Source organism: Oncorhynchus keta, unplaced genomic scaffold (assembly GCF_023373465.1).
Source record: "Oncorhynchus keta strain PuntledgeMale-10-30-2019 unplaced genomic scaffold, Oket_V2 Un_contig_17240_pilon_pilon, whole genome shotgun sequence".
NCBI classification, from domain to species: domain Eukaryota; kingdom Metazoa; phylum Chordata; class Actinopteri; order Salmoniformes; family Salmonidae; genus Oncorhynchus; species Oncorhynchus keta.
Window position 1 is genome coordinate 46,618 of NW_026280358.1, and position 24,326 is coordinate 70,943.

General features: G+C 45.5%; 1 protein-coding gene and 1 long non-coding RNA gene across 3 annotated transcripts in view; both read left to right on the top strand.

Annotated features, from left to right (window-relative positions):
* The window catches only part of LOC118372151 (serine/threonine-protein kinase/endoribonuclease IRE1-like), a 31,077-nt gene extending 12,531 nt beyond the window's left edge, over positions 1 to 18,546 (top strand). The window contains exons 7-22 of one of the 2 annotated variants that reach the window (XM_052503356.1): positions 1,919 to 2,020; positions 4,205 to 4,466; positions 5,714 to 5,792; positions 7,204 to 7,363; positions 7,649 to 7,764; positions 7,862 to 8,065; positions 9,988 to 10,231; positions 10,435 to 10,525; positions 10,831 to 11,020; positions 11,247 to 11,346; positions 11,728 to 11,927; positions 12,159 to 12,306; positions 12,963 to 13,090; positions 13,239 to 13,362; positions 14,089 to 14,156; positions 16,719 to 18,546. In XM_052503356.1, the coding sequence (XP_052359316.1) occupies positions 1,919 to 2,020; positions 4,205 to 4,466; positions 5,714 to 5,792; positions 7,204 to 7,363; positions 7,649 to 7,764; positions 7,862 to 8,065; positions 9,988 to 10,231; positions 10,435 to 10,525; positions 10,831 to 11,020; positions 11,247 to 11,346; positions 11,728 to 11,927; positions 12,159 to 12,306; positions 12,963 to 13,090; positions 13,239 to 13,362; positions 14,089 to 14,156; positions 16,719 to 16,988 (2,486 nt within the window). In that variant the 3' untranslated portion in view covers positions 16,989 to 18,546. Of the gene's footprint in view, positions 1 to 1,918; positions 2,021 to 4,204; positions 4,467 to 5,713; positions 5,793 to 7,203; positions 7,364 to 7,648; positions 7,765 to 7,861; positions 8,066 to 9,987; positions 10,232 to 10,434; positions 10,526 to 10,830; positions 11,021 to 11,246; positions 11,347 to 11,727; positions 11,928 to 12,158; positions 12,307 to 12,962; positions 13,091 to 13,238; positions 13,363 to 14,088; positions 14,157 to 14,242; positions 16,274 to 16,718 lie in introns of those variants that run through there. The other variant, XM_035757943.2, reaches the window with a different exon arrangement.
* Positions 18,547 to 18,730: 184 nt separating this feature from the next.
* Positions 18,731 to 19,586, top strand: LOC127919610 (uncharacterized). Its single transcript, XR_008103482.1, has 3 exons — positions 18,731 to 18,929; positions 19,103 to 19,151; positions 19,408 to 19,586. It is a non-coding gene; the product is annotated as an uncharacterized LOC127919610 (long non-coding RNA).
* Positions 19,587 to 24,326: the final 4,740 nt, after the last annotated feature.

Genomic DNA, 24,326 nt, shown 5'->3' on the forward strand with positions numbered 1-24,326 from the left:
GCGGGCCGGGCACAGTGCACGCTAACCAAGGTGCACGCTTGCCAGGTGCAAGGTGTTTTCTCCGACACATTGGTGCAGCTGGCTTCTGGGTTGGATGCGCGCTGTGTTAAGAAGCAGTGCGGCTTGGTTGGGTTGTGTATCAGAGGATGCATGACTTTCAACCTTCGTCTCTCCCGAGCCTGTACGGGAGTTGTAGAGATGAGACAAGATAGTAACTACTAAAAAAAAAAATTGGATACCATGAAAAAGGGGTCAAATGAAAAAGCCACTGGGCAATCCCTATGAGGTTCAGTTAGGCCCAGGCTCAGAGATGTGTTCTGTCTATTCGATTCTATGGATAGACCCATAGACCCCTCTACATCCCTGGCTTCACCTGGTCAGCCCTACCTATCCTTTCCCCACAGTCCCCACAGTCCCAAATCTACCCACTTAATCTCCATAGGTATCTTATCTCAAGTCTGTTTCTGACCGTTTGAGCAGACACATGCACATTTGTGGCCTGCTGGAGGTCATTTTGCAGGGCTCTGGCAGTGCTCCTCCTTGCACAAAGGCGGAGGTAGCGGTCCTGCTGCTGGGTTGTTGCCCTCCTATGGCCTCCTCCACGTCTCCTGATATACTAGCCTGTCTCCTGTCTCCTGGTAGCGCCTCCATGCTCTGGACACTACGCTATCCGTTTGTACTGTCTAAAAGCATCAGCATGCTGTTCAGCTGGCAGCTAGCCGAAGTCAGCTAGGCGAACCGAACTTGTGTGCTCACATACTCCCTTAAAAGACATTCGCTTGAAAAATTAGAAAAAAGCAGCTGTTGTACTATTTGTCCATTTTTGAGACAGTGTAGTCAGTGTACACTTCCTCAAAATAGTCAGAATAAATCTAACTCAAGGAATCTCTCATTCATTTTTACGTTTTTTTGTCGAGGAGGTCTTTGTTGCCCAATTTTGAATCTAACTAAGATGTTCCGTGCATTATTTCTCAATGAAACAATGTGTATGAAAATGAGTCGTCGCTCGTCGAATGACAACAGACTTTATTGAAGAATCCCTACTGTTGACCAATCTCAGACGAAGGGGCGTAGACTTCGTCTTGCGTCCAGACAGAAATGTCTGTGCCCAAACACTCAAAAACCCTCACTGAAACGAAAACGTCACAAAATGTAATAATATATGCACAAACTCTTCTGAAGTGTTTCAGCTGGGGAGCATGCGGACGCCTCAACCCTCTCTGCTAATGGCACTTATGTAAAAGTCTGGCATCAACGCAAAGCCTCTTTTCAATTCAATTTCAAGTTAAGGGGCTTTATTGGCATGGGAAACATATGTTTACATTGCTAAAGCAAGTGAAATTTCTCTCCCTCTGACATTTTAACCAGGATCTTGTTGTACTGGGTTTAATTGTCCATTCCTCATTCACATCCCCTTTACAGACATGGGATCAGCTCCCCTCCCCCAATCCGAACCTTAACCATTAGAGGGGAAAATGTGAATCTGATCAGCGATTAGGGGCAACTTTACTGCCTTGGAAATGCTACTCTACTTCATGCCCATTTGTACTCCCAGTTATTACTGTGGTGATCTGTCATACCCTGTGTCCTATGGCATCCGCTTAATTTTGATGTCACTTTAGATTACTTGTGTGTGGCTTGTTGTCGATATTTATGGCGGTTGTAAAGGTCAGGCTGCCAGGGCAGCAGTCCAAGAAGTATAAATGCTTTGAGACATGGAGACGTGGGATACCTCTGTCAGGGGAACATGAATTTGGCCAGTGTTGTCACCATAGCTGTATAGTTGTAATGAGCGCTCTCACCATTTCTTCCCAAAGCACAATCTCACCATGGGTTGAGTCCTGCTGAGTTTAGTTTCACTACTCTGGCATATCCTACATGTTCTAGGCTACAGTATATGATGTTGTCCCTTCCCCAGAGTACACTATCACCATGTACGACACCAAGAGTAGAGAGCTCCGCTGGAATGCCACCTACTTCGACTACGCCTCCACACTGCCTGACGACGACACCAGATACAGTAAGACATGCTTTTATATCTCTGGATAGCGACAGTGAAGGTAGGCTATGTATGTGAGAGACTGAGTTGTTTGAGACCTGTCTGGTAGGGCTGTGATGATGCCAGTATCACAATATATTTTCCATGGCAAAAATGAAAACATGAAGCAGATGTAACTCTTTGGTCCTGTAAAAACCTGCTGGATGTAACATATTGTGTGCTATATCTTGGAAAATAAATACGTGTGAATCTGGATGACAACAATGATGTTTGTTTCCAACATCAGGGCTGTTTTCCTAAAGAAGTTAAATCCGCTTCGTGTTTTTGTTTCCTTGCCATGATACTAACGAGTATTGTGTTACTGATATCGTCCTGCTCTCTGGTTGAAAGCATATCTCATAGGACATAGATCCAGGGAGATGATTTTCTACTGTCATTATCCTCACAACATATTACTATTGAACATCATCCAATATCAAAGGAAACTAATATTAAATACACTGCTCAAAAAAATAAAGGGAACACTAAAATAAAACATCCTAGATCTGAATGAATGAAATATTCTTATTAAATACTTTTTTCTTTACATAGTTGTATGTGCTGACAACAAAATCACACAAAAATGATCAATGGAAATCAAATTTATCAACCCATGGAGGTCTGGATTTGGAGTCACACTCAAAATTAAAGTGGAAAACCACACTACAGGCTGATCCAACTTTGAGGTAATGTCCTTAAAACAAGTCAAAATGAGGCTCAGTAGTGTGTGTGGCCTCCACATGCCTGTATGACCTCCCTACAACGCCTGGGCATGCTCCTGATGAGATGGTGGATGGTCTCCTGAGGGATCTCCTCCCAGACCTGGACTAAAGCATCCGCCAACTCCTGGACAGTCTGTGGTGCAACGTGGCGTTGGTGGATGGAGCGAGACATGATGTCCCAGATGTGCTCAATTGGATTCAGGTCTGGGGAACGGACGGGCCAGTCCATAGCATCAATGCCTTCCTCTTCCAGGAACTGCTGACACACTCCAGCCACATGAGGTCTAGCATTGTCTTTCATTAGGAGGAACCCAGGGCCAACCGCACCAGCATATGGTCTCACAAGGGGTCTGAGGATCTCATCTCGGTACCTAATGGCAGTCAGGCTACCTCTGGCGAGCACATGGAGGGCTGTGCAGCCCCCCCAAAGAAATGCCACCCCACTCCATGACTGACCCACCGCCAAACCGGTCATGCTGGAGGATGTTGCAGGCAGCAGAACGTTCTCCACGGCGTCTCCGGACTCTCATGTCTGTCACGTGCTCAGTGTGAACCTGCTTTCATCTGTGGAGAGCACAGGGCACCAGTGGCGAATTCTCTGGCAAATGCCAAACGTCCTGCACGGTGTTGGGTTGTAAGCACAACCCCCACCTGTGGACGTTGGGCCCTCATACCACCCTCATGGAGTCTGTTTCTGACCGTTTGAGCAGACACATGCACATTTGTGGCCTGCTGGGGGTCATTTTGCAGGGCTCTGGCAGTGCTCCTCCTTGCACAAAGGCGGAGGTAGCGGTCCTGCTGCTGGGTTGTTGCCCTCCACGTCTCCTGATGTACTAGCCTGTCTCCTGGTAGCGCCTCCATGCTCTGGACACTACGCTGACAGACACAGCAAACCTTCTTGCCACAGCTCTCATTGATGTTCCATCCTGGATGAGCTGCACTACCTGAGCCACTTGTGTGGGTTGTAGACTCCATCTCATGCTACCACCAGAGTGGAAGCACCGCCAGCATTCAAAAGTGACCAAAACATCAGCCAGGAAGCATAGGAACTGAGAAGTGGTCTGTGGTACCACCTGTAGAACCACTCCTTTATTGGGGGTGTCTTGCTAATTGCCTATAATTTCCACCTGTTGTCTATTCCATTTGCACAACAGCATGTGACATTTATTGTCAATCAGTGTTGCTTCCTAAGTGGACAGTTTGATTTCACAGAAGTGTGATTGACTTGGAGTTACATTGTGTTGTTTAAGTGTTCCCTTTATTTTTTTGAGCAGTGTATGATTCTCCTCTCTCTCCCTCTCCTCACATCTCCATCTCTTTCCCTCTCTACCTCTTTCTATATATGTGTATTTTCCACCTCACGTCATCTTTCACATAGTTGCAATGATGCAATACGTACACCCAGTTTACGTAACCCCCCCCTCCTCTCCCCCTTCCCTTTTAGAGATGGCCCACTTTGTCTCTAATGGTGACGGGCTGGTGGTGACAGTGGACAGTGAGTCTGGTGACGTCCAGTGGATCCAGAATTACAACTCCCCCGTGGTGGCCATGTACATATGGCAGCGCGAGGGCCTGCGCAAGGTGCCTCTCACCAACGTCGCTGTGGAAACGCTGCGCTACCTCACCTTCATGTCAGGCGAGGTGGGCCGCATCACACAGTGGAAGTATCCCTTCCCCAAGGAGAAGAAGCCCAAAAACAAGCTCATGTAAGTAGACTGTGTGATCGACAGTGGCTTCCCTTTAGTTACTCAGCTATGGAGGCACAACCCTGACTTAAGAAATGACTTTGTAGGTGTCTTATGCTTTCATAGAAAAACACAGACAATTGGATGAAACTTTTTCATTGTCACTTGTGTCCATTTTACCCTCATGTCATTGTTTTTCTATAGTAAATACCCCCAGGGGTGGGTATTTTAAAGTGTAGGGCTGACTACTGTTTTAGCTTGAACTTTCATGCTAATCTTCCCATAGCCATGGGCATTGAATGTGCACACACATATATTCTGCAATGTAGAAAATAGCAACCAATAAAGAAAACCCCTTGAATGAGCAGGTGTTTCCAAACTTTTGACTGGTACTGTATATATTTGCATATCTGGGTTGAGGATTCTGTCCTTATGTTTTAGGAATAGAAGCCCCACCCTTTCCTATAAACTATGTTGATTGGTTTCTACCAGCTCCAGTCTATGCTCAGCAAGACTCCAAGCAGCGCCTCTCCCCTTTAGCATTTGCCACAGCATTTCTGCCAAGACCATTCTCCTTTGACTTCTGTTGAATTAGTTTCACGCTTATTTAGCCACTTCCTTCTCTCTTATGATTAATTAAATCATTTACTCTGAATCTCTGTTTTCCTTCAAGGCATTTATTTTGTTAACAGGGGCCCTTTGAAAATGCTTTAACTGAACTCTTGAAGTCTCACAAGTAATTTATGATGGGTTGAGTAAGTTGATTTTGCAAGCAGCACGTGTTACGGTTGATCTCCCCATCTCGTGTTAGAGCTATGAAATGCATTCCAGGGCTCTGAATCATTGATGGGGTGTATTGAAGATCTCTTTTATATCTATGTTTGATGATTGCATGAGCCAGTGGTGGTGTAGTCAGGACTTGTAGAGGTGTTTCATTTGTTCATAAAGTGATACATATCTAACCAACACAGGTGGACTCTTTCAGTCATGGTTTCACAATACAGTTCTGTACTTCTTACTTCTATTTACACCAGCTTTCAGAAGAAAGGAGAAATAAGAGTTTCAGTGGGTGATCTTGTAGTGTGTGTGTGTGAAATTGTCTGTTTGTAACCAATAGTGCAGTTTTCTGACTCAATTCAAAGCGGTCTACAGTATAATAGTATAATAGTATCTCCCTATTCTAAAGGCCCTGGTTGAGGTAGACTATTAGGCTTCTCTTCCTTGTTTAAAGCTAACATTAAGACTATCCTGTTCTGTTGTCTTCACAGGGCCACACTCTACGTAGGCAAGTACTCCACCAGCCTGTACGCATCGCCCTCCCTGGTGCATGATGGGGTCACGGTCGTGGTGAGTGGCACTAGGCTCTTCTGTGTTAGAACAAAATGTGACGTTCCGTCTAGAATCTAGAACATCATCAAACAACTGGAAGCTTCTGGGAGCTGATCTCTTAGCCCAAGATCAAAGATGTGAGGTAAAAGTCACAGGGACCTGCAATAGTGTTGGTTTGATTGTTTACCTGACCACAACCCAGGTCACAATCCCCTCAGGCCTGGGTCCCTGCAGCACAGAGGAACATGAGATAGTATCAGCAAGACCCCTTATTTCTATCGATTTACAATAAGATGTTGACATTAATTTGACGTAATCCGTTTGATATTGACATCCCGCTTATTTCAGTTTCCTTATAAGTAGTAAAGGATGTATTTAGTTTATGTCAACATTTAACAACATTAAACTACATGTGGACACCCCTTCAAATGAGTGGATTCAGCTTTTTGAGTGCTGAAGTGTGTAGCGCATAAAAATCACTTGCCCTCGGTTGCAACACTCTCTACCGAGTTCCACACTGCCTCTGGAAACAACATCAGCACAAGAACTGTTCGTCAGGAGCTCCATGAAATAGGCACACAAGCCTAAGGTCACCATGTGCAATGCCAAGCGTCGCTGGAGTGGTGTAAATCTCGCCGCCGTTGGACTCTGGAGCAGTGGAAACCCGTTCTCTGTAGAGATCAATCACGCTTCACCATCAGGCAGTACAACAGATGAATCTGGATTTGGTGGATGCCAGGAGAACACTACCTGCCCGACTGCATAGTGCCAACTGTACAATTTGGTGAAGGAGGAATAATGGTCTAGGGCTGTTTTTCAAGGGTCGAGCTAGGCTCCTTAGTTCCAGTGAAGGGAAATCTTAACGGTACAGCATACAATGACATTCTAGACGATTCTGTGCTTCCAACTTTGTGGTAACAGTTTGGGGGAAGGCCCTTTCCTGTTTCAGCATGACAATGCCCCTGTGCACAAAGCGAGGTCCATACAGAAATTATTTGTTGAGATCCGTGTGGAAGAATTTAACTGGGCTGCACAAAGCCCTGACTTCAAACCCATCGAACACCTTTAGGATGAATTGGAACGCAGATTGCGAGCATCAGTGCCTAATCGTCCAACATCCGTGCATAATGCTCTTTTGGCTAAATGGAAACAAGTCCCTGCAGCAATGTTCCGACACCTAGTGGAAAGCCTTCCTAGAAGAGTATAGGCCGTTATAGCAGCAAAGGGGGGGCCAACTCCATATTAATGCCCATGATTTTGGAATGAGATGTTCGATGAGCAGGTGTCCACATATTTTTGGCCAGGTAGTGTATTAACAACAATGTATTAACATTGAACTACTTAGTACTTGAAAAGGATGTCAATCACTAGGTGACTTCCCTAGTTAAAAAAAGGTTCCATAATCTAGTGGTTTGTGTGTCTCCTGTAGCCCCGCGGCAGCACCTTCCCCATGCTGGAGGGTCCTAACAGCCAGGAGGTAACAATGGAGGAGGAGTGTGTGATCACCCCCAGGACCAGCGTCAAATTCAACTCTGCCCTGAGGGAACGCAACCGCATCAACTTCATGAGGAACCACCTGCTCCTCATAGGTAGAGAACACTCCTCTTGTGCATTTTCCCCCCTCCCCAGTGTCTACCTTGTGTTATTATAAGTGCCCTCTGCTGGATGCTCAGTTAGTTCTCAAATGTGGAGCACAAGCATTGTCCAAGTCCATACACTTCAATGCAGTTGTGGCTGTAGAATAAGGATGGAAGTTGGTTTTCAGTGATGTCAGCATGATAATGATTTAATAATATGTTATAGATGTTATTACACACACTGTAATATCATCATAGTGATGATGCTGATGCTGGTTGGATGCGTTTCTCTCCCAGGTCATCATGAGACGCCTCCTGATGCCCATAACAAGATCCTGGAGAAGTTCCCTGACAGTATCCCACGCCAGCAGGGCAATGTCATCCCCCCCACCACAGAGAAGACCCTAGAGGAGGTGTGTGTTTCAGTCCTTCAGCATGCCAACTAACCTCTCCTCTTTGATTTGATTTTGTTGGGGTATAAAAAATATCTTCTCCCTCGTCCTCCCCTAGAAGGTGAATGAGAGTGACATGGGAGAAGGCCCCACTGTGGGCCCCAGCCCCCCGGCGGTCACCTCCATCCAGGAGCAGCCGGGGCGAACCTCACAGGTGAGGGTGGAGGCCCCTGTGGACTCTATGCTTAAAGACATGGCCACCATCATTTTCAGCACCTTCCTCCTGGCTGGCTGGGTAGCCTTCATCATCATCTACCCCAAGGTGAGGGAGCACTGACACCTAGTGGTGATCTGGTGTATGGCTGTTACTACCTGGCTGTACAGATTGTCAGTCAACAAGCTGAACACGAGTGACACAAATGTATGAAGTAAGACCACAGTTTAGTTCCAGTATGATGGTAGGCTCTGTGTTAAATGTAGGAAGCCACAGTTTAGTTCCAGTATGATGGTAGCCTCTGTGTTAAATGTAGGAAGCCACAGTTTAGTTCCAGTATGATGGTAGCCTCTGTGTTAAATGTAGGAAGCCACAGTTTAGTTCCAGAATGATGGTAGCCTCTGTGTTAAATGTAGGAAGTAAGGCCACAGTTTAGTTCCAGTATGATGGTAGGCTCTGTGTTAAATGTATGAAGTAAGACCACAGTTTAGTTCCAGTATGATGGTAGCCTCTGTGTTAAATGTAGGAAGTAAGACCACAGTTTAGTTCCAGTATGATGGTAGGCTCTGTGTTAAATGTATGAAGTAAGGCCACAGTTTAGTTCCAGTATGATGGTAGGCTCTGTGTTAAATGTATGAAGTAAGACCACAGTTTAGTTCCAGTATGATGGTAGGCTCTGTGTTAAATGTATGAAGTAAGACCACAGTTTAGTTCCAGTATGATGGTAGGCTCTGTGTTAAATGTATGAAGTAAGACCACAGTTTAGTTCCAGTATGATGGTAGCCTCTGTGTTAAATGTAGGAAGTAAGACCACAGTTTAGTTCCAGTATGATGGTAGGCTCTGTGTTAAATGTATGAAGTAAGGCCACAGTTTAGTTCCAGTATGATAATATAATAATATATGCCATTTAGCAGACGCTTTTATCCAAAGCGACTTACAGTCATGTGTGCATACATTCTACGTATGGGTGGTCCCGGGGATTGAACCCACTACCCTGGCGTTACAAGCGCCATGCTCTACCAACTGAGCTACAGAAGGACCACCATGATGGTAGGCTCTGTGTTAAATGTATGAAGTAAGACCACAGTTTAGTTCCAGTATGATGGTAGGCTCTGTGTTAAATGTATGAAGTAAGGCCACAGTTTAGTTCCAGTATGATGGTAGCCTCTGTGTTAAATGCAGGAAGTAAGACCACAGTTTAGTTCCAGTATGATGGTAGGCTCTGTGTTAAATGTATGAAGTAAGACCACAGTTTAGTTCCAGTATGATGGTAGGCTCTGTGTTAAATGTATGAAGTAAGACCACAGTTTAGTTCCAGTATGATGGTAGCCTCTGTGTTAAATGTAGGAAGTAAGGCCACAGTTTAGTTCCAGTATGATGGTAGGCTCTGTGTTAAATGTATGAAGTAAGACCACAGTTTAGTTCCAGTATGATGGTAGCCTCTGTGTTAAAAGTAGGAAGTAAGGCCACAGTTTAGTTCCAGTATGATGGTAGGCTCTGTGTTAAATGTATGAAGTAAGACCACAGTTTAGTTCCAGTATGATGGTAGGCTCTGTGTTAAATGTAGGAAGTAAGGCCACAGTTTAGTTCCAGTATGATGGTAGGCTCTGTGTTAAATGTATGAAGTAAGACCACAGTTTATTTCCAGTATGATGGTAGGCTCTGTGTTAAATGTATGAAGTAAGGCCACAGTTTATTTCCAGTATGATGGTAGGCTCTGTGTTAAATGTAGGAAGTAAGGCCACAGTTTAGTTCCAGTATGATGGTAGGCTCTGTGTTAAAAGTAGGAAGTAAGGCCACAGTTTATTTCCAGTATGATGGTAGGCTCTGTGTTAAAAGTAGGAAGTAAGGCCACAGTTTAGTTCCAGTATGATGGTAGGCTCTGTGTTAAATGTAGGAAGTAAGGCCACAGTTTAGTTGAAATGCTGAGTTATGGATATAACACAAACCTGACTTGAACACTATAACTCACTTATACATGTACTTCTGGTTTACACACACCCTCTATTCTCCATCTCTCCTCTCCCAGAGTGTTCACAAACAGCAGCAGCTGCAGCATGAACAGTTCCAGAGGCAGTTGGATGAGCGGCTGGATCTCCTGAGGAGACAGCCGTTCTCTCCCCCAGGGACCGACCTGCCCCTGCTGGCCCCGGACGCTGACTCAGACCACAGCAGTCCCAACGGCACCCCCAACATCACCCCCCGTACATCCAACCACTCCAACCTGTCTGTGCCCGAGCTGGGCAGCTCCGCCAACGAGCACGAGGACGGAGGTATGGAGGACACAAGTGGATACACACATTGATAAAGACGACACACATTGATGCGCACACAATTACTCACACATACTCACTCACACACTTACAGTAGGTCTAGCACTGCTCTGTTCATCTTGATGCCTGGCAATTGTTTTGAAAAGGAGAGAAGATACTCTTCTGATTCCAATATCTGATGTGCTTTTTTTATGGTTCATCAGATGAGGACTCCAACATGGTCAGAGTTGGAAAGATAATGTTCCGTCCCAAAAATGTTTTGGGACACGGTGCAGAGGGAACCATCGTGTATAAGTAAGTCTCACCCCTGGCTAATGTATCTACATTTTGTAACAAAGTGAAATGAAAGTCAAGTGCCTTTTTGAGGCTGCTCAGTTAGTTGTTCAATCATCTCTACTCGTCATACAGACTCTCGAGAGTCTTTGGCCACATCCCCATTATTTCTGTGCAAGTGGGAAGAGAATTGGGACACAACCTTCGTTTTTCATTTACTTTGATAAATGTTCAGTTTTACAAACATACAGACAAGAACTCAACCTTTCTTTGTAAAATGTCTGTTTAGGAATGTTCTACTAGCCTTCCCTTGCTCTGTCCACCAGGGGTCAGTTTGACAACCGTGCCGTGGCAGTCAAGAGGATCCTCCCAGAATGCTTCAGCTTTGCTGACCGTGAGGTGGACCTGCTGCGCGAGTCGGACGAGCACCCCAACGTCATCCGTTACTTCTGCACAGAGAGGGACCGCCAGTTCCAGTACATCGCCATAGAGCTGTGTGCCGCCTCACTGCAAGAGGTACTGCAGCCTCACTGACCACCAAACCAAGGGGTCTGCAACACCCGGCCCACGAGCCAAATGTATCTGGCCCTCCAAAGTTGTCTTAAGCCCTACAACACCCTCTCTCTTCCTGACCTTTCAGCTTACGCTCTCATTCATTTTATTAATTCATTCATCCTCTTAAACTTGCTTCTTGTTACTTTTACTCACTCACTGCATATGGACTCTTTGTTTCCTCTTTCAGTATGTGGAGAGACAGGATTTTGTTCGGCATGGACTGGAGCCTGTGATGCTGCTGCAGCAGACCATGTCAGGACTGGCACACCTGCACTCCCTCAATATAGGTAATAATCACAAGATGTTTTTTTATTTTAACTTTAGTCAGTTAAGAACAAATTCTTATTTTCAATGACTGCCTAGGAACAGTGGGTTAACTGCCTGTTCAGGGGCAGAACGACAGATTTGTACCTTGTCAGCTCGGGGATTTGAACTTGCAACCTTCCGATCACTAGTCCAACGCTCTAACTACTAGGCTACCCTGCCACCCCACTAGGTTTTAATATAGGTTTTTATGAAGAAAAAAAAGGTTCTTACCATACAGTAATATTTAATAAGATTCACAAGACTACTGCAGCTGGACTAGGTACAGTAAACATCTAAGATCTCCTAGGTTACAGGTTATTCTTCCAGTCTGATCTGATCTTCTCCACTCTTCCCGTCCCCAGTGCACCGAGACCTGAAGCCCCACAACATCCTGGTGTCCATGCCCAACGCCCACGGTCGGGCGCGGGCCATCATCTCCGACTTTGGCCTGTGTAAGAAGCTGGCGGTGGGCCGACACAGCTTCAGCAGGAGGTCCGGGGTGCCCGGGACCGAGGGGTGGATCGCCCCAGAGGTCCTCAGTGAGGACTGCAAGGACAACCCTGTGAGTGGTCCCTCTCTCTACTGGACACATGACTGGTCCTGATTTTACAGACAGCAGCTGTCATGAAACAAAAGCCTGTGTGACTGTCGCTGTCTGATACTAATTTAAATTGATGTGAATGCAGTTCACTGTTACATACTTATCTTGCCTTTTATCAAAGACATTGATTGCGAACCATCAACAGAACGCCATTATTGAACTCCTAACCTCTCTCTCTCTCTTCCTCTGTAGACGTGCACGGTGGACATCTTCTCTGCAGGCTGTGTGTTCTACTATGTGGTGTCCTGGGGATGTCATCCCTTTGGCAAGTCTCTGCAGAGGCAAGCCAACATACTGCTGGGAGCCTACAGCCTGGACCAGCTACAGCCCCACAAACATGGTGAGGACATCACTTCCTGTTCTCAGACCCACAGGAAGGCGGTGAGGGGAAGTTGGTGTAGGATTGGTTTGATTTAAACCAGGATGTTGACTGTCTAAGAAACAGTTGTTTCTTGTTGGTAAGCATCAGTTCAGCCTTTGAAAGTACAAAGTGAGCAATAAGTTTACATTAGACAGTTTTGGTAAAGGCAGTATTAGAGTTATCCTGATGTTATTGCAATTTTGTTTAATGCAAACCCAAACATTGACAATCAGTTGTTTCACATCAGAGACCACTGTTGTGGAAAATTTGATTCAAAGATTAGGCAGAGACTAATTTATAATAGTGAATCTTTAATGCAGACGAGAAGCTGCTAGGTAGATCCCTCACTGATCGCAGTCAGGGAAGGAGCTCCAAGAGTAAATGGCTACATGTCCCTTATATAGTGGAAGGTAATAATACAATCATATTGTTACAAGTTATTTTATACAAGCAACAGTTCTAGAACACAATGGCCTTGTTTTAGGGTGCAGACATAACAGGAGTTATGAAATGCATAACATCACAGTCCAACACAGAACAATAACATAACTCTTGAGAAGTGACAACAGCTCACCCCAATTCTGCCACAACACCGCCCCATAGTGACTGAGAGTGTTTGGTCTCGTCTTTCCCAGAGGACATCGTGGCCACAGACCTGATAGAACAGATGCTGAACATGGAGCCCCAGAGGAGGCCTTCTGCTGAGAGCGTGCTCAAACACCCCTTCTTCTGGAGCCTGGAGAAACAGCTGCAGTTCTTCCAGGTCACAATCAAATCCAATACTTTTCTAATTAAACTGTTCCACATAAATCAGTATAGCATGAGATGGAACTGTGAACGGAACATTTTCCAATAACGACATTTTCTTTTTTTTAAATAAAAACCCATATTTCATCTTGTTTCCCCTGTAGGACTTGAGTGACAGGATAGAGAAGGAGCCGCTGGACGGACCAATCGTAAGGCAGTTGGAGCGAGGGGGGCGGGCCGTGGTGAAGCTGGACTGGAGGGAACACATCACAGTGCCTCTACAGACCGGTAAGAGACTGGCCTGAGATCAGTTGTAGCAACAACCACATACCAGTCTTACAAGACTTTGTCCATGTCATGAGTGTAGACTGGTAAAGAGACTGGTCCGAGTTCAGTTTTAACCCTACTACTATGCTAGTGCCTTTTAATAAATTAAAGGGTATATATTTCATTAAGGAATCATGACCTACTACAGTTTTATACGGAACCTGAATAATAGTTGTCCAGTTAGGGTTAATGTTTCTCAAGTGCAGAAGAGATATGAGTGTAGTCATTGATATAAAATGCAGTGACTGGATGTGGTTTGCATTTCCTGTCAATCCAGACTGCAGCATTTAGCTGAGCTCTTCTCAACCTGAAAGGCTGCTTTGCTTCCTGTTGAGTGTTCATCTGAATAGGGTTGTTCTAATCTTAATATGCCACTGTATGTGAAAGAAATGGTAAGGGAAGGTTTGCTGTGACTGTTGCATTCATGAGTTTTTAATTTGCATGTCAGTCATTTGTCTATTTAGCTTGTTGTTATGTTTTAGTTTTCATGCCTTGTGGAGAACTAGTTGGCTGAAGATTTCCTAACAGGTAGACTATATTTATAGGATATTCAACTTTAGACCAGGACATTGTGAGGTATTTTAATCTTGCTGTATTATGAGACTTTCAGGATAAATGATACATTTTAGGATAAATTATTAGAATGTACTGTGTGGATTACTCATTGCATGTATTTTCTCTTGGCAGACCTACGCAAATTCCGGTCGTATAAAGGAGGGTCTGTCAGAGATCTTCTCCGTGCCATGAGAAACAAGGTATGGGTGTCTTTCCAGCTAAATGATGTGTGTTTACCTGAGTTAGATGTCCGTGTATATGAATCCTTCTTTTGTCCCTCCTTTAGAAGCACCATTACAGGGAGTTACCAGCTGAGGTCCAGGAGACTCTGGGCTCCATCCCTGATGACTTTGTCTCCTACTTCACTTCCCGCTTCCCCCACCTGCTGCGCCACACCTACCTGGCCATGCGCACCTGTGCCCACGAGAGGTCATTCCTTCCCTACTACTCCAGCTCAGAGCAGCTCTCCTGGATACGGACTCCCTACACACACCCCGAGACCACCCCCCCGCTGCAGACACACACGTCGCAGCCAGAGGAACCCACACCGTCAAACACAGTACCCTCACAGCCTGAGGTGTCAAACACAATTCCATCCACAGACCCCATACAGTCAGTGACCGTATCAGACTCCACACCCATACAGTCACTGTTAATCACAACAACCCCCCCACAGTCAGTGCCAACCACATTACCAGCAGAGCCAGTATCATCCACATCATTACCAGTCCAACCAGTACTGCCTACATCACCCTCATCCACACTGCCAGACCTGCCTCCACAGACAGTGTTGCCCTCAGAACCCCCCACACAGTCAGAAACCCCCCTTACAGATCCCATCCCACCTGAGCCACACATACTGCCAGTGCCACATCCAGCCACACCGGACACAGAGCCTGCCTGAGAGCCGATGAGGGGTGGTGGATGAGTGTTGCACAGAGGAGCATTGCCTTATGAGTGGACACATACTGGTGCTCTGTTGCTCTGTCCTGTGCTGGTGAGGACCAGGCCTGCAGTGCCTGGGAGCTGCCGACAGGGGGGAGCAGCAGCCCAAACCAAGTGCCTTTCCTGCTCGACTGAGACAAAATGGCTCTGAATGGAATCGTCCCAATGTCCCTCGAAGCATCAAGAAGCTAGGGCTGAAATGAACTAGTGGGGGCTGTAATGTGTAGTACAGAGAGAATCTGTTTTATTTGCAATGGAGTCCCTCCTAATGTCAAGTATTGTGAGGTATTCAAGTATTGTTGGGCACAAAATACTTGGCAAAGCAAGGGAGGAATTCTTCTGTTGATGTTGTTGAAAGACAAGTCGACAATGGTAGTTTTACTGTGGAATCTTATTTCTCTTAATGAGCCTATTCACTGTAATGAGGTGTATATTATTGTATAGGTGATGACTTGATAATGACTATCGTTAAATCATGGGATGTGGCCATTGTGCCTTTCTAAATAACACTGTGTTATGTAAGTGAGCTCTGTGAGGGTAGATGTGTCTGGAATAGTTTTGCTTGCTGCTGCAGATGCTGCTTGTCTCTTGAATCAATACTATTTCAGTGCCTGTCTTCCTGTGCAGGTGAGGGCAGATGGTCCAAAGGGTGTTTGAACTAAACACTGGTAAAAGCATAATGTGTTTATCTTTTCTACTTTTAACTCTGATAGCTTTGTGCTGTACATAAGGCACAAGGCAATATGTGATCTGATTGTGTTTTTATTGCAGGACATCACCCAAAGTCTTGTTTGCTTGACCTCTGACACACGAGGCCTTTACTAAAACTGGTTCAGCTACAAGTCATGACAGGATGATTACAGAAAACATTCACTTCACATTCTGGTTTTTGCTGTCTGAGGAATGGTGTTTTGTCTCATCCTAGCTTTGATGAATGATGATCCAATGCAACATGTTTTATTCAATCATATTGTCTGTATAATGATTGGCAGTTAAATAGGTCTTCATTTATTACATGAATTAACTGTTAGTTTGTTAATATTTTATTTTTTAAGTGGAATACATTTACTTCAGGTTTATTTTGTACTGTTCATTGTACATCAAAAACCCCAAGAATGTACAGTATTTTGTCTAATGCAAGCTGTTTAAAATTAAGTGAAGAGGGTTTTGTGCAAAAGTGAACAGTAAATCTTTTGCAGTCTCGCCTGACGATGCCTTTTACTGTTAAGATTTCATTTCTAACATGCCATCCTGAATGCAAGAATAGTTTGTTTTATGATATTCCTTTTTCAGTTTTGCATTTGTCTCCTTTTGCCAACGTGTCTGCCATTGTTGGAGTGAAAATGCCAAATTAAATCAGCATTAATATCTGTTACTGTGTTAGTTTGCAGATATTTTGAGCTTGTGGAACTAATGCTGCATTCATAACCAAGTGGGAAGGTGGTATTTACCATATACCGACTGGGAAAATCCACTTGAACGCACCTACAACTTCTAATTACTAGTGGGAAACTCATCGATCATCCCTGATCTCGGCTTCTCCCACATGCTGACCTCTGACAACACCTACGAAGGAAGAGACTTCACCAACAGCAGTTTCGTCAGTTAAATGTAGCACAACATTTATAAAAAGCAATCTATTAACATTTTTTAACTTGAATTTGTTAACAACCATGAAAGCTGTACTTTTAGTTGGTGAATTATGATTTGGTGTAACAATGTATGCAGACCCTTTTCTATGCAACAGCCTCCTATGTGTGTTTACCTGATTTAGATGTCTGTGTATATGAATCCTTCTTGTTTTGTCCCTCCTATAGAAGCACCATTACAGGGAGTTACCAGCTGAGGTCCAGGAGACTCTGGGCTCCATCGCTGATGACTTTGTCACCTACTTCACCTCCCGCTCCACACCTACCTGGCCATGCACACGTGCACAGGAGGCACATCCTTCCCAACTACTCCAGCTCAGAGCAGCTCGCTTGGATACGGACTCCCTACACACACCCCGAGACCACCCCCCCGCTGCAGACACACGTCGCAGCCAGAGGAACCCACATCGTCAAACACAGTACCCTCACAGCCTGTGATGGGGTCGAGCACAATTCCATCCACAGACCCCATACAGTCAGTGACCGTATCAGACTCTACACCCATACAGTCACTGTCAATCACAACAACACAACCATATTACCAGTATCATCCACATCCTTACCAGCCAAACCAGTACTGCCTACCCTCATCTACACTGCCAGACCTGCCCTCATGGACAGATGCCCACCCAGCACTCAGAACCCTCCACACCCTCAGAAATCCCCCCTACAAATCCTTTCCCACCTGAACCACCAGTGCCACACAGGACACGGAGCCTGCCTGAAAGCCAGGTGATGGGTATGGCACAGAGGAGCGTTGCCTTGGGGGTTTAGGCTGGGTTTCTGTATAGCACTTTGACACCTGCGGATGTAAAAAGGGCGTTTTATAAATACATTTGATTGATTGCCTTAAGAGTGGACACATACTGGGTCCCTGTGGCTCTTTCCTGTGCTTGTGAGGACCAGGCCTGCATTGCCTGGGACCTGCCGACGGGGCAGCAGCAGCCCAAACCAAGTGCCTTTCCTACTCTACTGAGACAAAATGGCTCAGGATGGAACCGTCCCAAGGTCCCCCGATGCATCAAGAAGCCAGGGTGGAAATGAACTAATGTGGGCAGAGAGAACCTGTTTTATTTGCAATGGAGTCCTGCCTTATGTCAAGTATTGTTGGGTACAAAATACTTGGCAATACAAGGGAGGAATTCTTCTGTATGTTGGAAGATTTAAACATGGTAGTTTTACTGTACAAAGTTCCCTCAGTGAGCCTTTTCACTGTAAAGAGGTGTATATTTTTGTATATGTGACTACTTGATAATGACTTGATCAATGATGATCATATGTGGCCATTATGCCTTTTTAAATAACACTGTGTTATGTATGTGAGCTCTGTGAGGGTAGATGTGTCTGGAATAGTTTTGCTTGTTGCTGCAGATGCTGCTTGTCTCTTGACTCAGTACTATTTCAGTGCCTGTCTTCCTGTGCAGTCAAGGAGAGATATTCCTAAGGGTGTTTGAATTGAACACTGGTAGAAGCATGTGTTTCTTTTCTACTTTTATCTTATCTCTGTTAGCGTTGTGCTGTACATCGGGCACAAATAAATATTTTTGTATTTTTTATTGCAGGGCGTCAGCCGAAGTCTTGCTTGATCTCTTGACACACTAGGCATAACTAAAACTTGTTTGGCTACAAGTCATGATAAGATGATTACAATGTATTCCCTTTACATTCCGGGTTATGGGCTTGAGTTTCTCTTTGTCCATTCTTTGATGGAAGAATTATATTTATTTTCTCTCATCTCATTCCTTAATGAGGATCCAATGCAACATATTTTATTCAATCATATCCATTGTCAGTGAATAACATATTAATAGTTATTTAATGTATTACATTTAACTGTAATAGTCTAATATTTTATTTATTTTGTACGGTGTTTTTATGTACTGGCCATACTACACAGTTTCAGAATTTTCTCATTTTGCATTGCCAACGAATATGCAGCTGTTTTAAGTGAAAAAGCCAAATAAATCAGCGTTATATTTGTGCCTTTTGAACTTTACATTTTTTTGTCAGTTATTCTTGGGACTAAGCAAACATAATACATTCATTATTGACTGTTATGTAACGGACTTCCACTGCAAGCCTGAGGGGGTCCATGCCAAGTTGCCAGTGTCATAACTCTCCTTTTCTCCGAAACGAAACTTATGGATAAAAACAAGCCCCCTCGTGACGTCGTTCCTCTGATCTGACGTAGTTCGGGTCCATGGTTTTAGGGAGTGACTGAGCGTTCTAGCATTCGACACCACCGATCTAGTACAGCAGCAGAAATCTACCAGTTGAAAAGAGTCGTCTTCTGTCACACCGAATATTCCAAAGCATGAACGACGTGCGGCGATTTAAGAGCTAAACATATTTCTGTTGGCAATGGAACAATTTAAAGAGGTGAGAACTATAGAAATTATAGGCTACGCTTGTCGAGAGTGCTCTCCAGCAAAGGAAAGGCAGTCTTAGCCCTTTATTTCTGTTTGGTGTAAAGTTTATCTGCTGCAGGGGGAAAAAACGATATTGAAGTCTTATCTCTGCAATCTAAAACTGGAGTATATATTTTTTTCCAGAGAGGACAACATCTCCGCCAACGTCTGGTTCATCTTCGCCCGCTCATTGGTAAACCCAATATTTGTTTTTCTTGGAGACTACAGATTAAACGTATTTTTTTTATTAAAACGATGCATGTAGCTACTTAAGAGTTTCTTGATAATTTAAAAATACTAACTGTAGCCAACGTTAATAGGCTTGAGCCATTTAATTTGAAACCGTGCATTGGCCTGCATTCCCTTGTGATTTTATAATCAACTAAACAGTTTAGCAGTTTCGTTGTCTTGAAATAGGTTATATTTCAAATATTCGTTTCAATGTCTAGCAATGGGCATGTCCACAATATTTCAAAGTAACCAATCACACGCCATCTGTTGGAGACACAGGTGAAGTGGTGAATGAGGTGAGCTTTTTTATTTTTTTATTTTATTAATATCAAATCAATACATAAAGCACATGAGGGAACACAAGCATACATAGATTACAAACAATAGACAATCGAGCTAGGGGCGGGGCTAGGGGCGGGGCTAGGGGGTACAATATCACATTACAATTACACAAGGACCTTAAGGGACATGCATATACCTACAATTCTAACAGCTTTTTTGTTAGTAGAGCATTTAACCATCTTAAAGTACAGTTCAATATCTTTTTGTAGGGTACGAAAATGTGGTTTTCTGTTTGTAAATTTACATTTGTGTATATGAAATTTGGCCAAAAGTATAATGAAATTAATTACGTAAAAATGATTGCGCTTATTTCTATTGTATGTAAAGAATCCAAACAGTACATCTCTCCACAATAGTGTAAAATCTTCATAAATGTGTTCAATTATAAACATACTGATGTCTTGCCACAGTTTTCTTACATGCATACAATGCCCCAAAAAATGTTTCTAGGTGGTCATTACAAAAGGAGCAATTTGAGTTGATGTTTTCCTTAAACTTCTTCATATAGTTGTTAGCAGGATAATATTTATGAATCATTTTAAAGGAAACTTCCTTAATTTTGTTAACAAGTAGGTATGTGTGTGGCAACATCCAAACTTTTTTCCAACAGATATTATCAATAAATCCATTCCAATAAGGCATGACATAAGGTATAGATAGATACAACATCCTGCTGAAACAAGGATCGTATCGCTCTGTTGTTGAATGGACCAAAAGAGAAACAAATCTTTCCTACTGATGAGTCAACAGGGTCAAGAATGAGATGAGCTTCTCCTCCAAAGAGTACCACAATATGAGTCATAATACCCATATAACCTAGCGGTCAAACAGGGAAATGGTTCAAACCATTCATTTTTCCCATGGGGATTTCAGACTCTTATGTGTAAATTTACTGACGTAACGTTTTGATAACTGTAAATCTCTCTCGGACAAGGTGACTTATTGATATATTTGCTGGTATAAAAAAAAAATGAAATGCTAATTAGCTGCTAATGAGGCTATCCGACGGAACTACAAATACTATCTATCTACTATCTGGACGAGACTGCTGAATACAGGCAAAGGTAAGAATCTCTGGATTAACTATCTAATGTTAGCAAAATGTAGTAATGCATAAATTGGCCACATATAAAAAATAAACTATTTTGGTCATGTTTTAAAATAAAACAATACCTGTTAGCAAAGGTGTCAGCTAGAGAGACATGCATGTATTTGTAGTCTTACATGATGTCATTAATTATCATTTTCAAATCTGAGAGTAAATAGAGCTGTAATGCTGCGGGTGTCGTGGGTGTGGAGTCAAACGCAGGAGACAGAGAGTGCAATGCTGTGCGTCTTTAATAGCACCAACAACCACAGGGTGCTCACAATAGTAACGGCCCCAAACACAGGGAAATGAAAATGTACGACTGAAAAGTCACGACCAGGCACTAACACGTACCTCTACAACAGAGCCGAAGGTTACACTGAAATAATCCCGCACAACAACCAGGCGGGCCGGCTGTCTAATAAAGACAAAACTAATCATATATAAACAGGTGCTACCAATCAACATACAAGGAGGGGAGGAAAGACAATCAGTGGCAGCTAATAGGCCGGTGACGACGACCGCCGAGCGCCACTCGTGACAGAAATCCGGATGGAGCGATGGAAATCCCTCAACATGGATGGATTCAAGATGTCCCCCACCGGTACCCAGCACCTCTCCTTACCCTCCCAGTCCACGAGGTACTGCAGGCCCCTCACCCGGCGTCTTGAGTCCAGAATGGCCCGGATCGTGTACGCCGGGGACCCCTCGATGTCCAGAGGGGGGAGGGACCTCCAGCACCTCACTGTCCTGCAGGGGACCAGCTACCACCGGCCTGAGGAGAGACACATGAAGCGAGGTGTTAATACGATAATAGGAAGGAAGTTTAATCGATAACACACCTCGTTTATCCTCCTCAGGACTTTAAAAACACTGCGGACCCAGCTTCCGGCAGGGCAAGCGGAGAGGTAGGTTTGGTCGAGAGCCAGACCCTGTCCCCGGTACAAACACGGGGCCTCACTGCGGTGGCGGTCAGCACTCCTCTTCTGCCGTCCACTCGCTTGTTGTAGAGATTCCTGGACGGCCCTCCAGGTCTCCTTGGAGCGCTGTACCCATTCCTCCACCGCAGGAGCCTCGGTCTGGCTCGGATGCCATGGTGCCAGGACCGGCTGGTACCCCAACACACACTGAAAAGGGGACACGTTAGTAGAGGAGTGGCGTAGTGAGTTCTGAGCCATTTCAGCCCAGGGAATGTAGCGTGCCCACTCCCCTGGCCGATCCTGGCAATAAGACCGCAGAAACCTACCCACCTCCTGGTTCACTCTCTCCACCTGCCCATTACTCTCGGGGTGATAACCGGAGGTCAGGCTGACAGAGACCCCCAAGCGTTCCATGAACGCTCTCCATACCCGAGACGTGAATTGGGGGCCAAGATCAGAAACGATGTCCTCCGTAGGGCTGTAGGGATACCGGGCAACGGGAGGAGACGGCAGGACTTAGAGAACCGATCCACAATCACTAGAACCGTGGTGTTCCCCTGAGACGGCGGAAGATCGGTCAGGAAATCTATGGACAGATGTGACCATGGCCGCTGTGGAACGGGGAGGGGTTGTAACTTCCCTCTAGGAAGGTGCCTAGGAGCCTTACTCTGAGCGCACACTGAACAGGAGGAGACATAACCCTTAACGTCCTTAGCCAAAGTAGGCCACCAATACCTCCCCTGAAGGCTCCCCACTGTCCTCGTCACCCCAGGGTGACCCGAGGAGGGTAGGACATGAGCCCACCGAATCAGCTTGTCCCGAACACCAAGCTGCACGTACCTTCGCCCCGCTGGACACTGAGGAGGCGCGGGTTCAGCCTGTAACGCCCGCTCGATATCCGAGTCCACCTCCCATACCACTGGTGCTACCAGCTTTGAGGTGGGAAGGATGGGAGCAGGTTCGGTGGACCCATCCTCCGTGTCGTAAAGGCGGGACAGTGCGTCAGCCTTTACGTTCTGGGAGCCCGGTCTATAAGACAAAGTAAACCGGAACCGGGTGAAGAATATGACCCACCTTGCCTGACGTGGGTTAAGTCTCCTAGCTGCCCGAATATACTCCAGGTTCTGGTGGTCGGTCCAGATGAGAAAAGGGTGCTTAGCCCCCTCAAGCCAGTGTTTCCACACCTTCAGAGCTCTAACCACCGCTAGCAACTCCCGGTCCCCCACATCATAGTTACGCTCCGCTGGGCTGAGCTTCCTTGAGAAGAAAGCGCAGGGGCGGAGTTTTGGCGGCGTACCAAGCGCTGCAGCACGGCACCCACCCCAGCCTCGGACGCGTCCACCTCCACTATGAATGCTAGAGAGGGGTCCGGGTACGCCAACACGGGCGCATCAGTGAACAGCGCCTTCAACTTGTTGAACGCTCTGTCCGCCTGTGCTGACCACTGCAACCGCACCGGGCCCCCCTTCAGCAGTGAGGTAATGGGAGCCGCTATCTGGCCAAAACCCCGGATAAACCTCCGGTAGTAGTTGGCAAAACCCAAAAACCGCTGCACCTCCTTTACCGTGGTTGGAGTCGGCCAATTACGCACGGCCCTAATGCGGTCACCCTCCATCACTACCCCAGAGGTGGAAATGCGATATCCCAGAAAAGAGACGGCTCGTTTAGAGAACACGCATTTCTCAGCCTTGACGTATAGGTCATGCTCCAGCAGTCTACCAAGCACCTTGCGCACCAGAGACACATGCGCGGTGTGAGTGGCCGAGTAGATCAGAATGTCATCGATATAAACAACCACTCCCTGCCCGCGCAGGTCCCTGAGAATCTCGTCTACAAAGGATTGAAAAACGGCTGGAGCATTTTTTAACCCATACGGCATGACGAGGTACTCATAGTGGCCTGATGTGGTACTAAATGCGGTTTTCCACTCGTCTCCCTTTCCGAATACGCACCAGACTATACGCGCTCCTGAGATCCAGTTTTGTGAAGAACTGCGCACCGTGGAATGATTCCACCGCCGTAGCGATGAGAGGTAGAGGGTAACTATACCCCACTGTGATGGCGTTTAGACCTCTATAATCAGTAGAGGGTAACTATACCCCACTGTGATGGCGTTTAGACCTCTATAATCAATACACGGACGCAAACCTCCCTCCTTTTTCCTCACAAAAAAGAAACTCGAGGAGACGGGTGAAATGGAGGGCCGAATGTACCCCTGTCCCAGCGACTCCGTGACATATGTCTCCATTGCCAACGTCTCCTCCTGGGACAGCGGGTACACGTGACTCTTGGGAAGCGCAGCGTCTACCTGGAGATCTATCGTACAATCCCTTCCCGGTCGATAAGTTGGTAATTTAGTCGCTTTCACTTTACTGAAAGCGGTGCCAAATCGGCATACTCGGGGGAATGCACACCGTGGAACCCTGGTCTGGACTCTCCACCGACGTGGCACCGATGGAAACTCCCAAACACCTTCCAGAACACTCCTCTGACCACCCTGGAGAACCCCTGTTTCCACAAAATTTTAGGATTGTGCCGGGCCAGCCAGGAGTCCCCAGCACCACTGGAAACGCAGGCGAATCAATAATAAAAAACGGATCACGCTCCTATGATTCCCCTGCGTCACCATGTCCAGTGGGACCGTGGTCTCCCTGACCATCCCTGACCCTAATGGCCGGCTATCTAGGGAGTGCACGGGGAAAGGAGAATCTATCGGCACCAGCGGAACCCCTAATTTAAGGGCGAGTCCGCAATCCATAAAGTTCCCAGCTGCGCCTGAATCGACTAG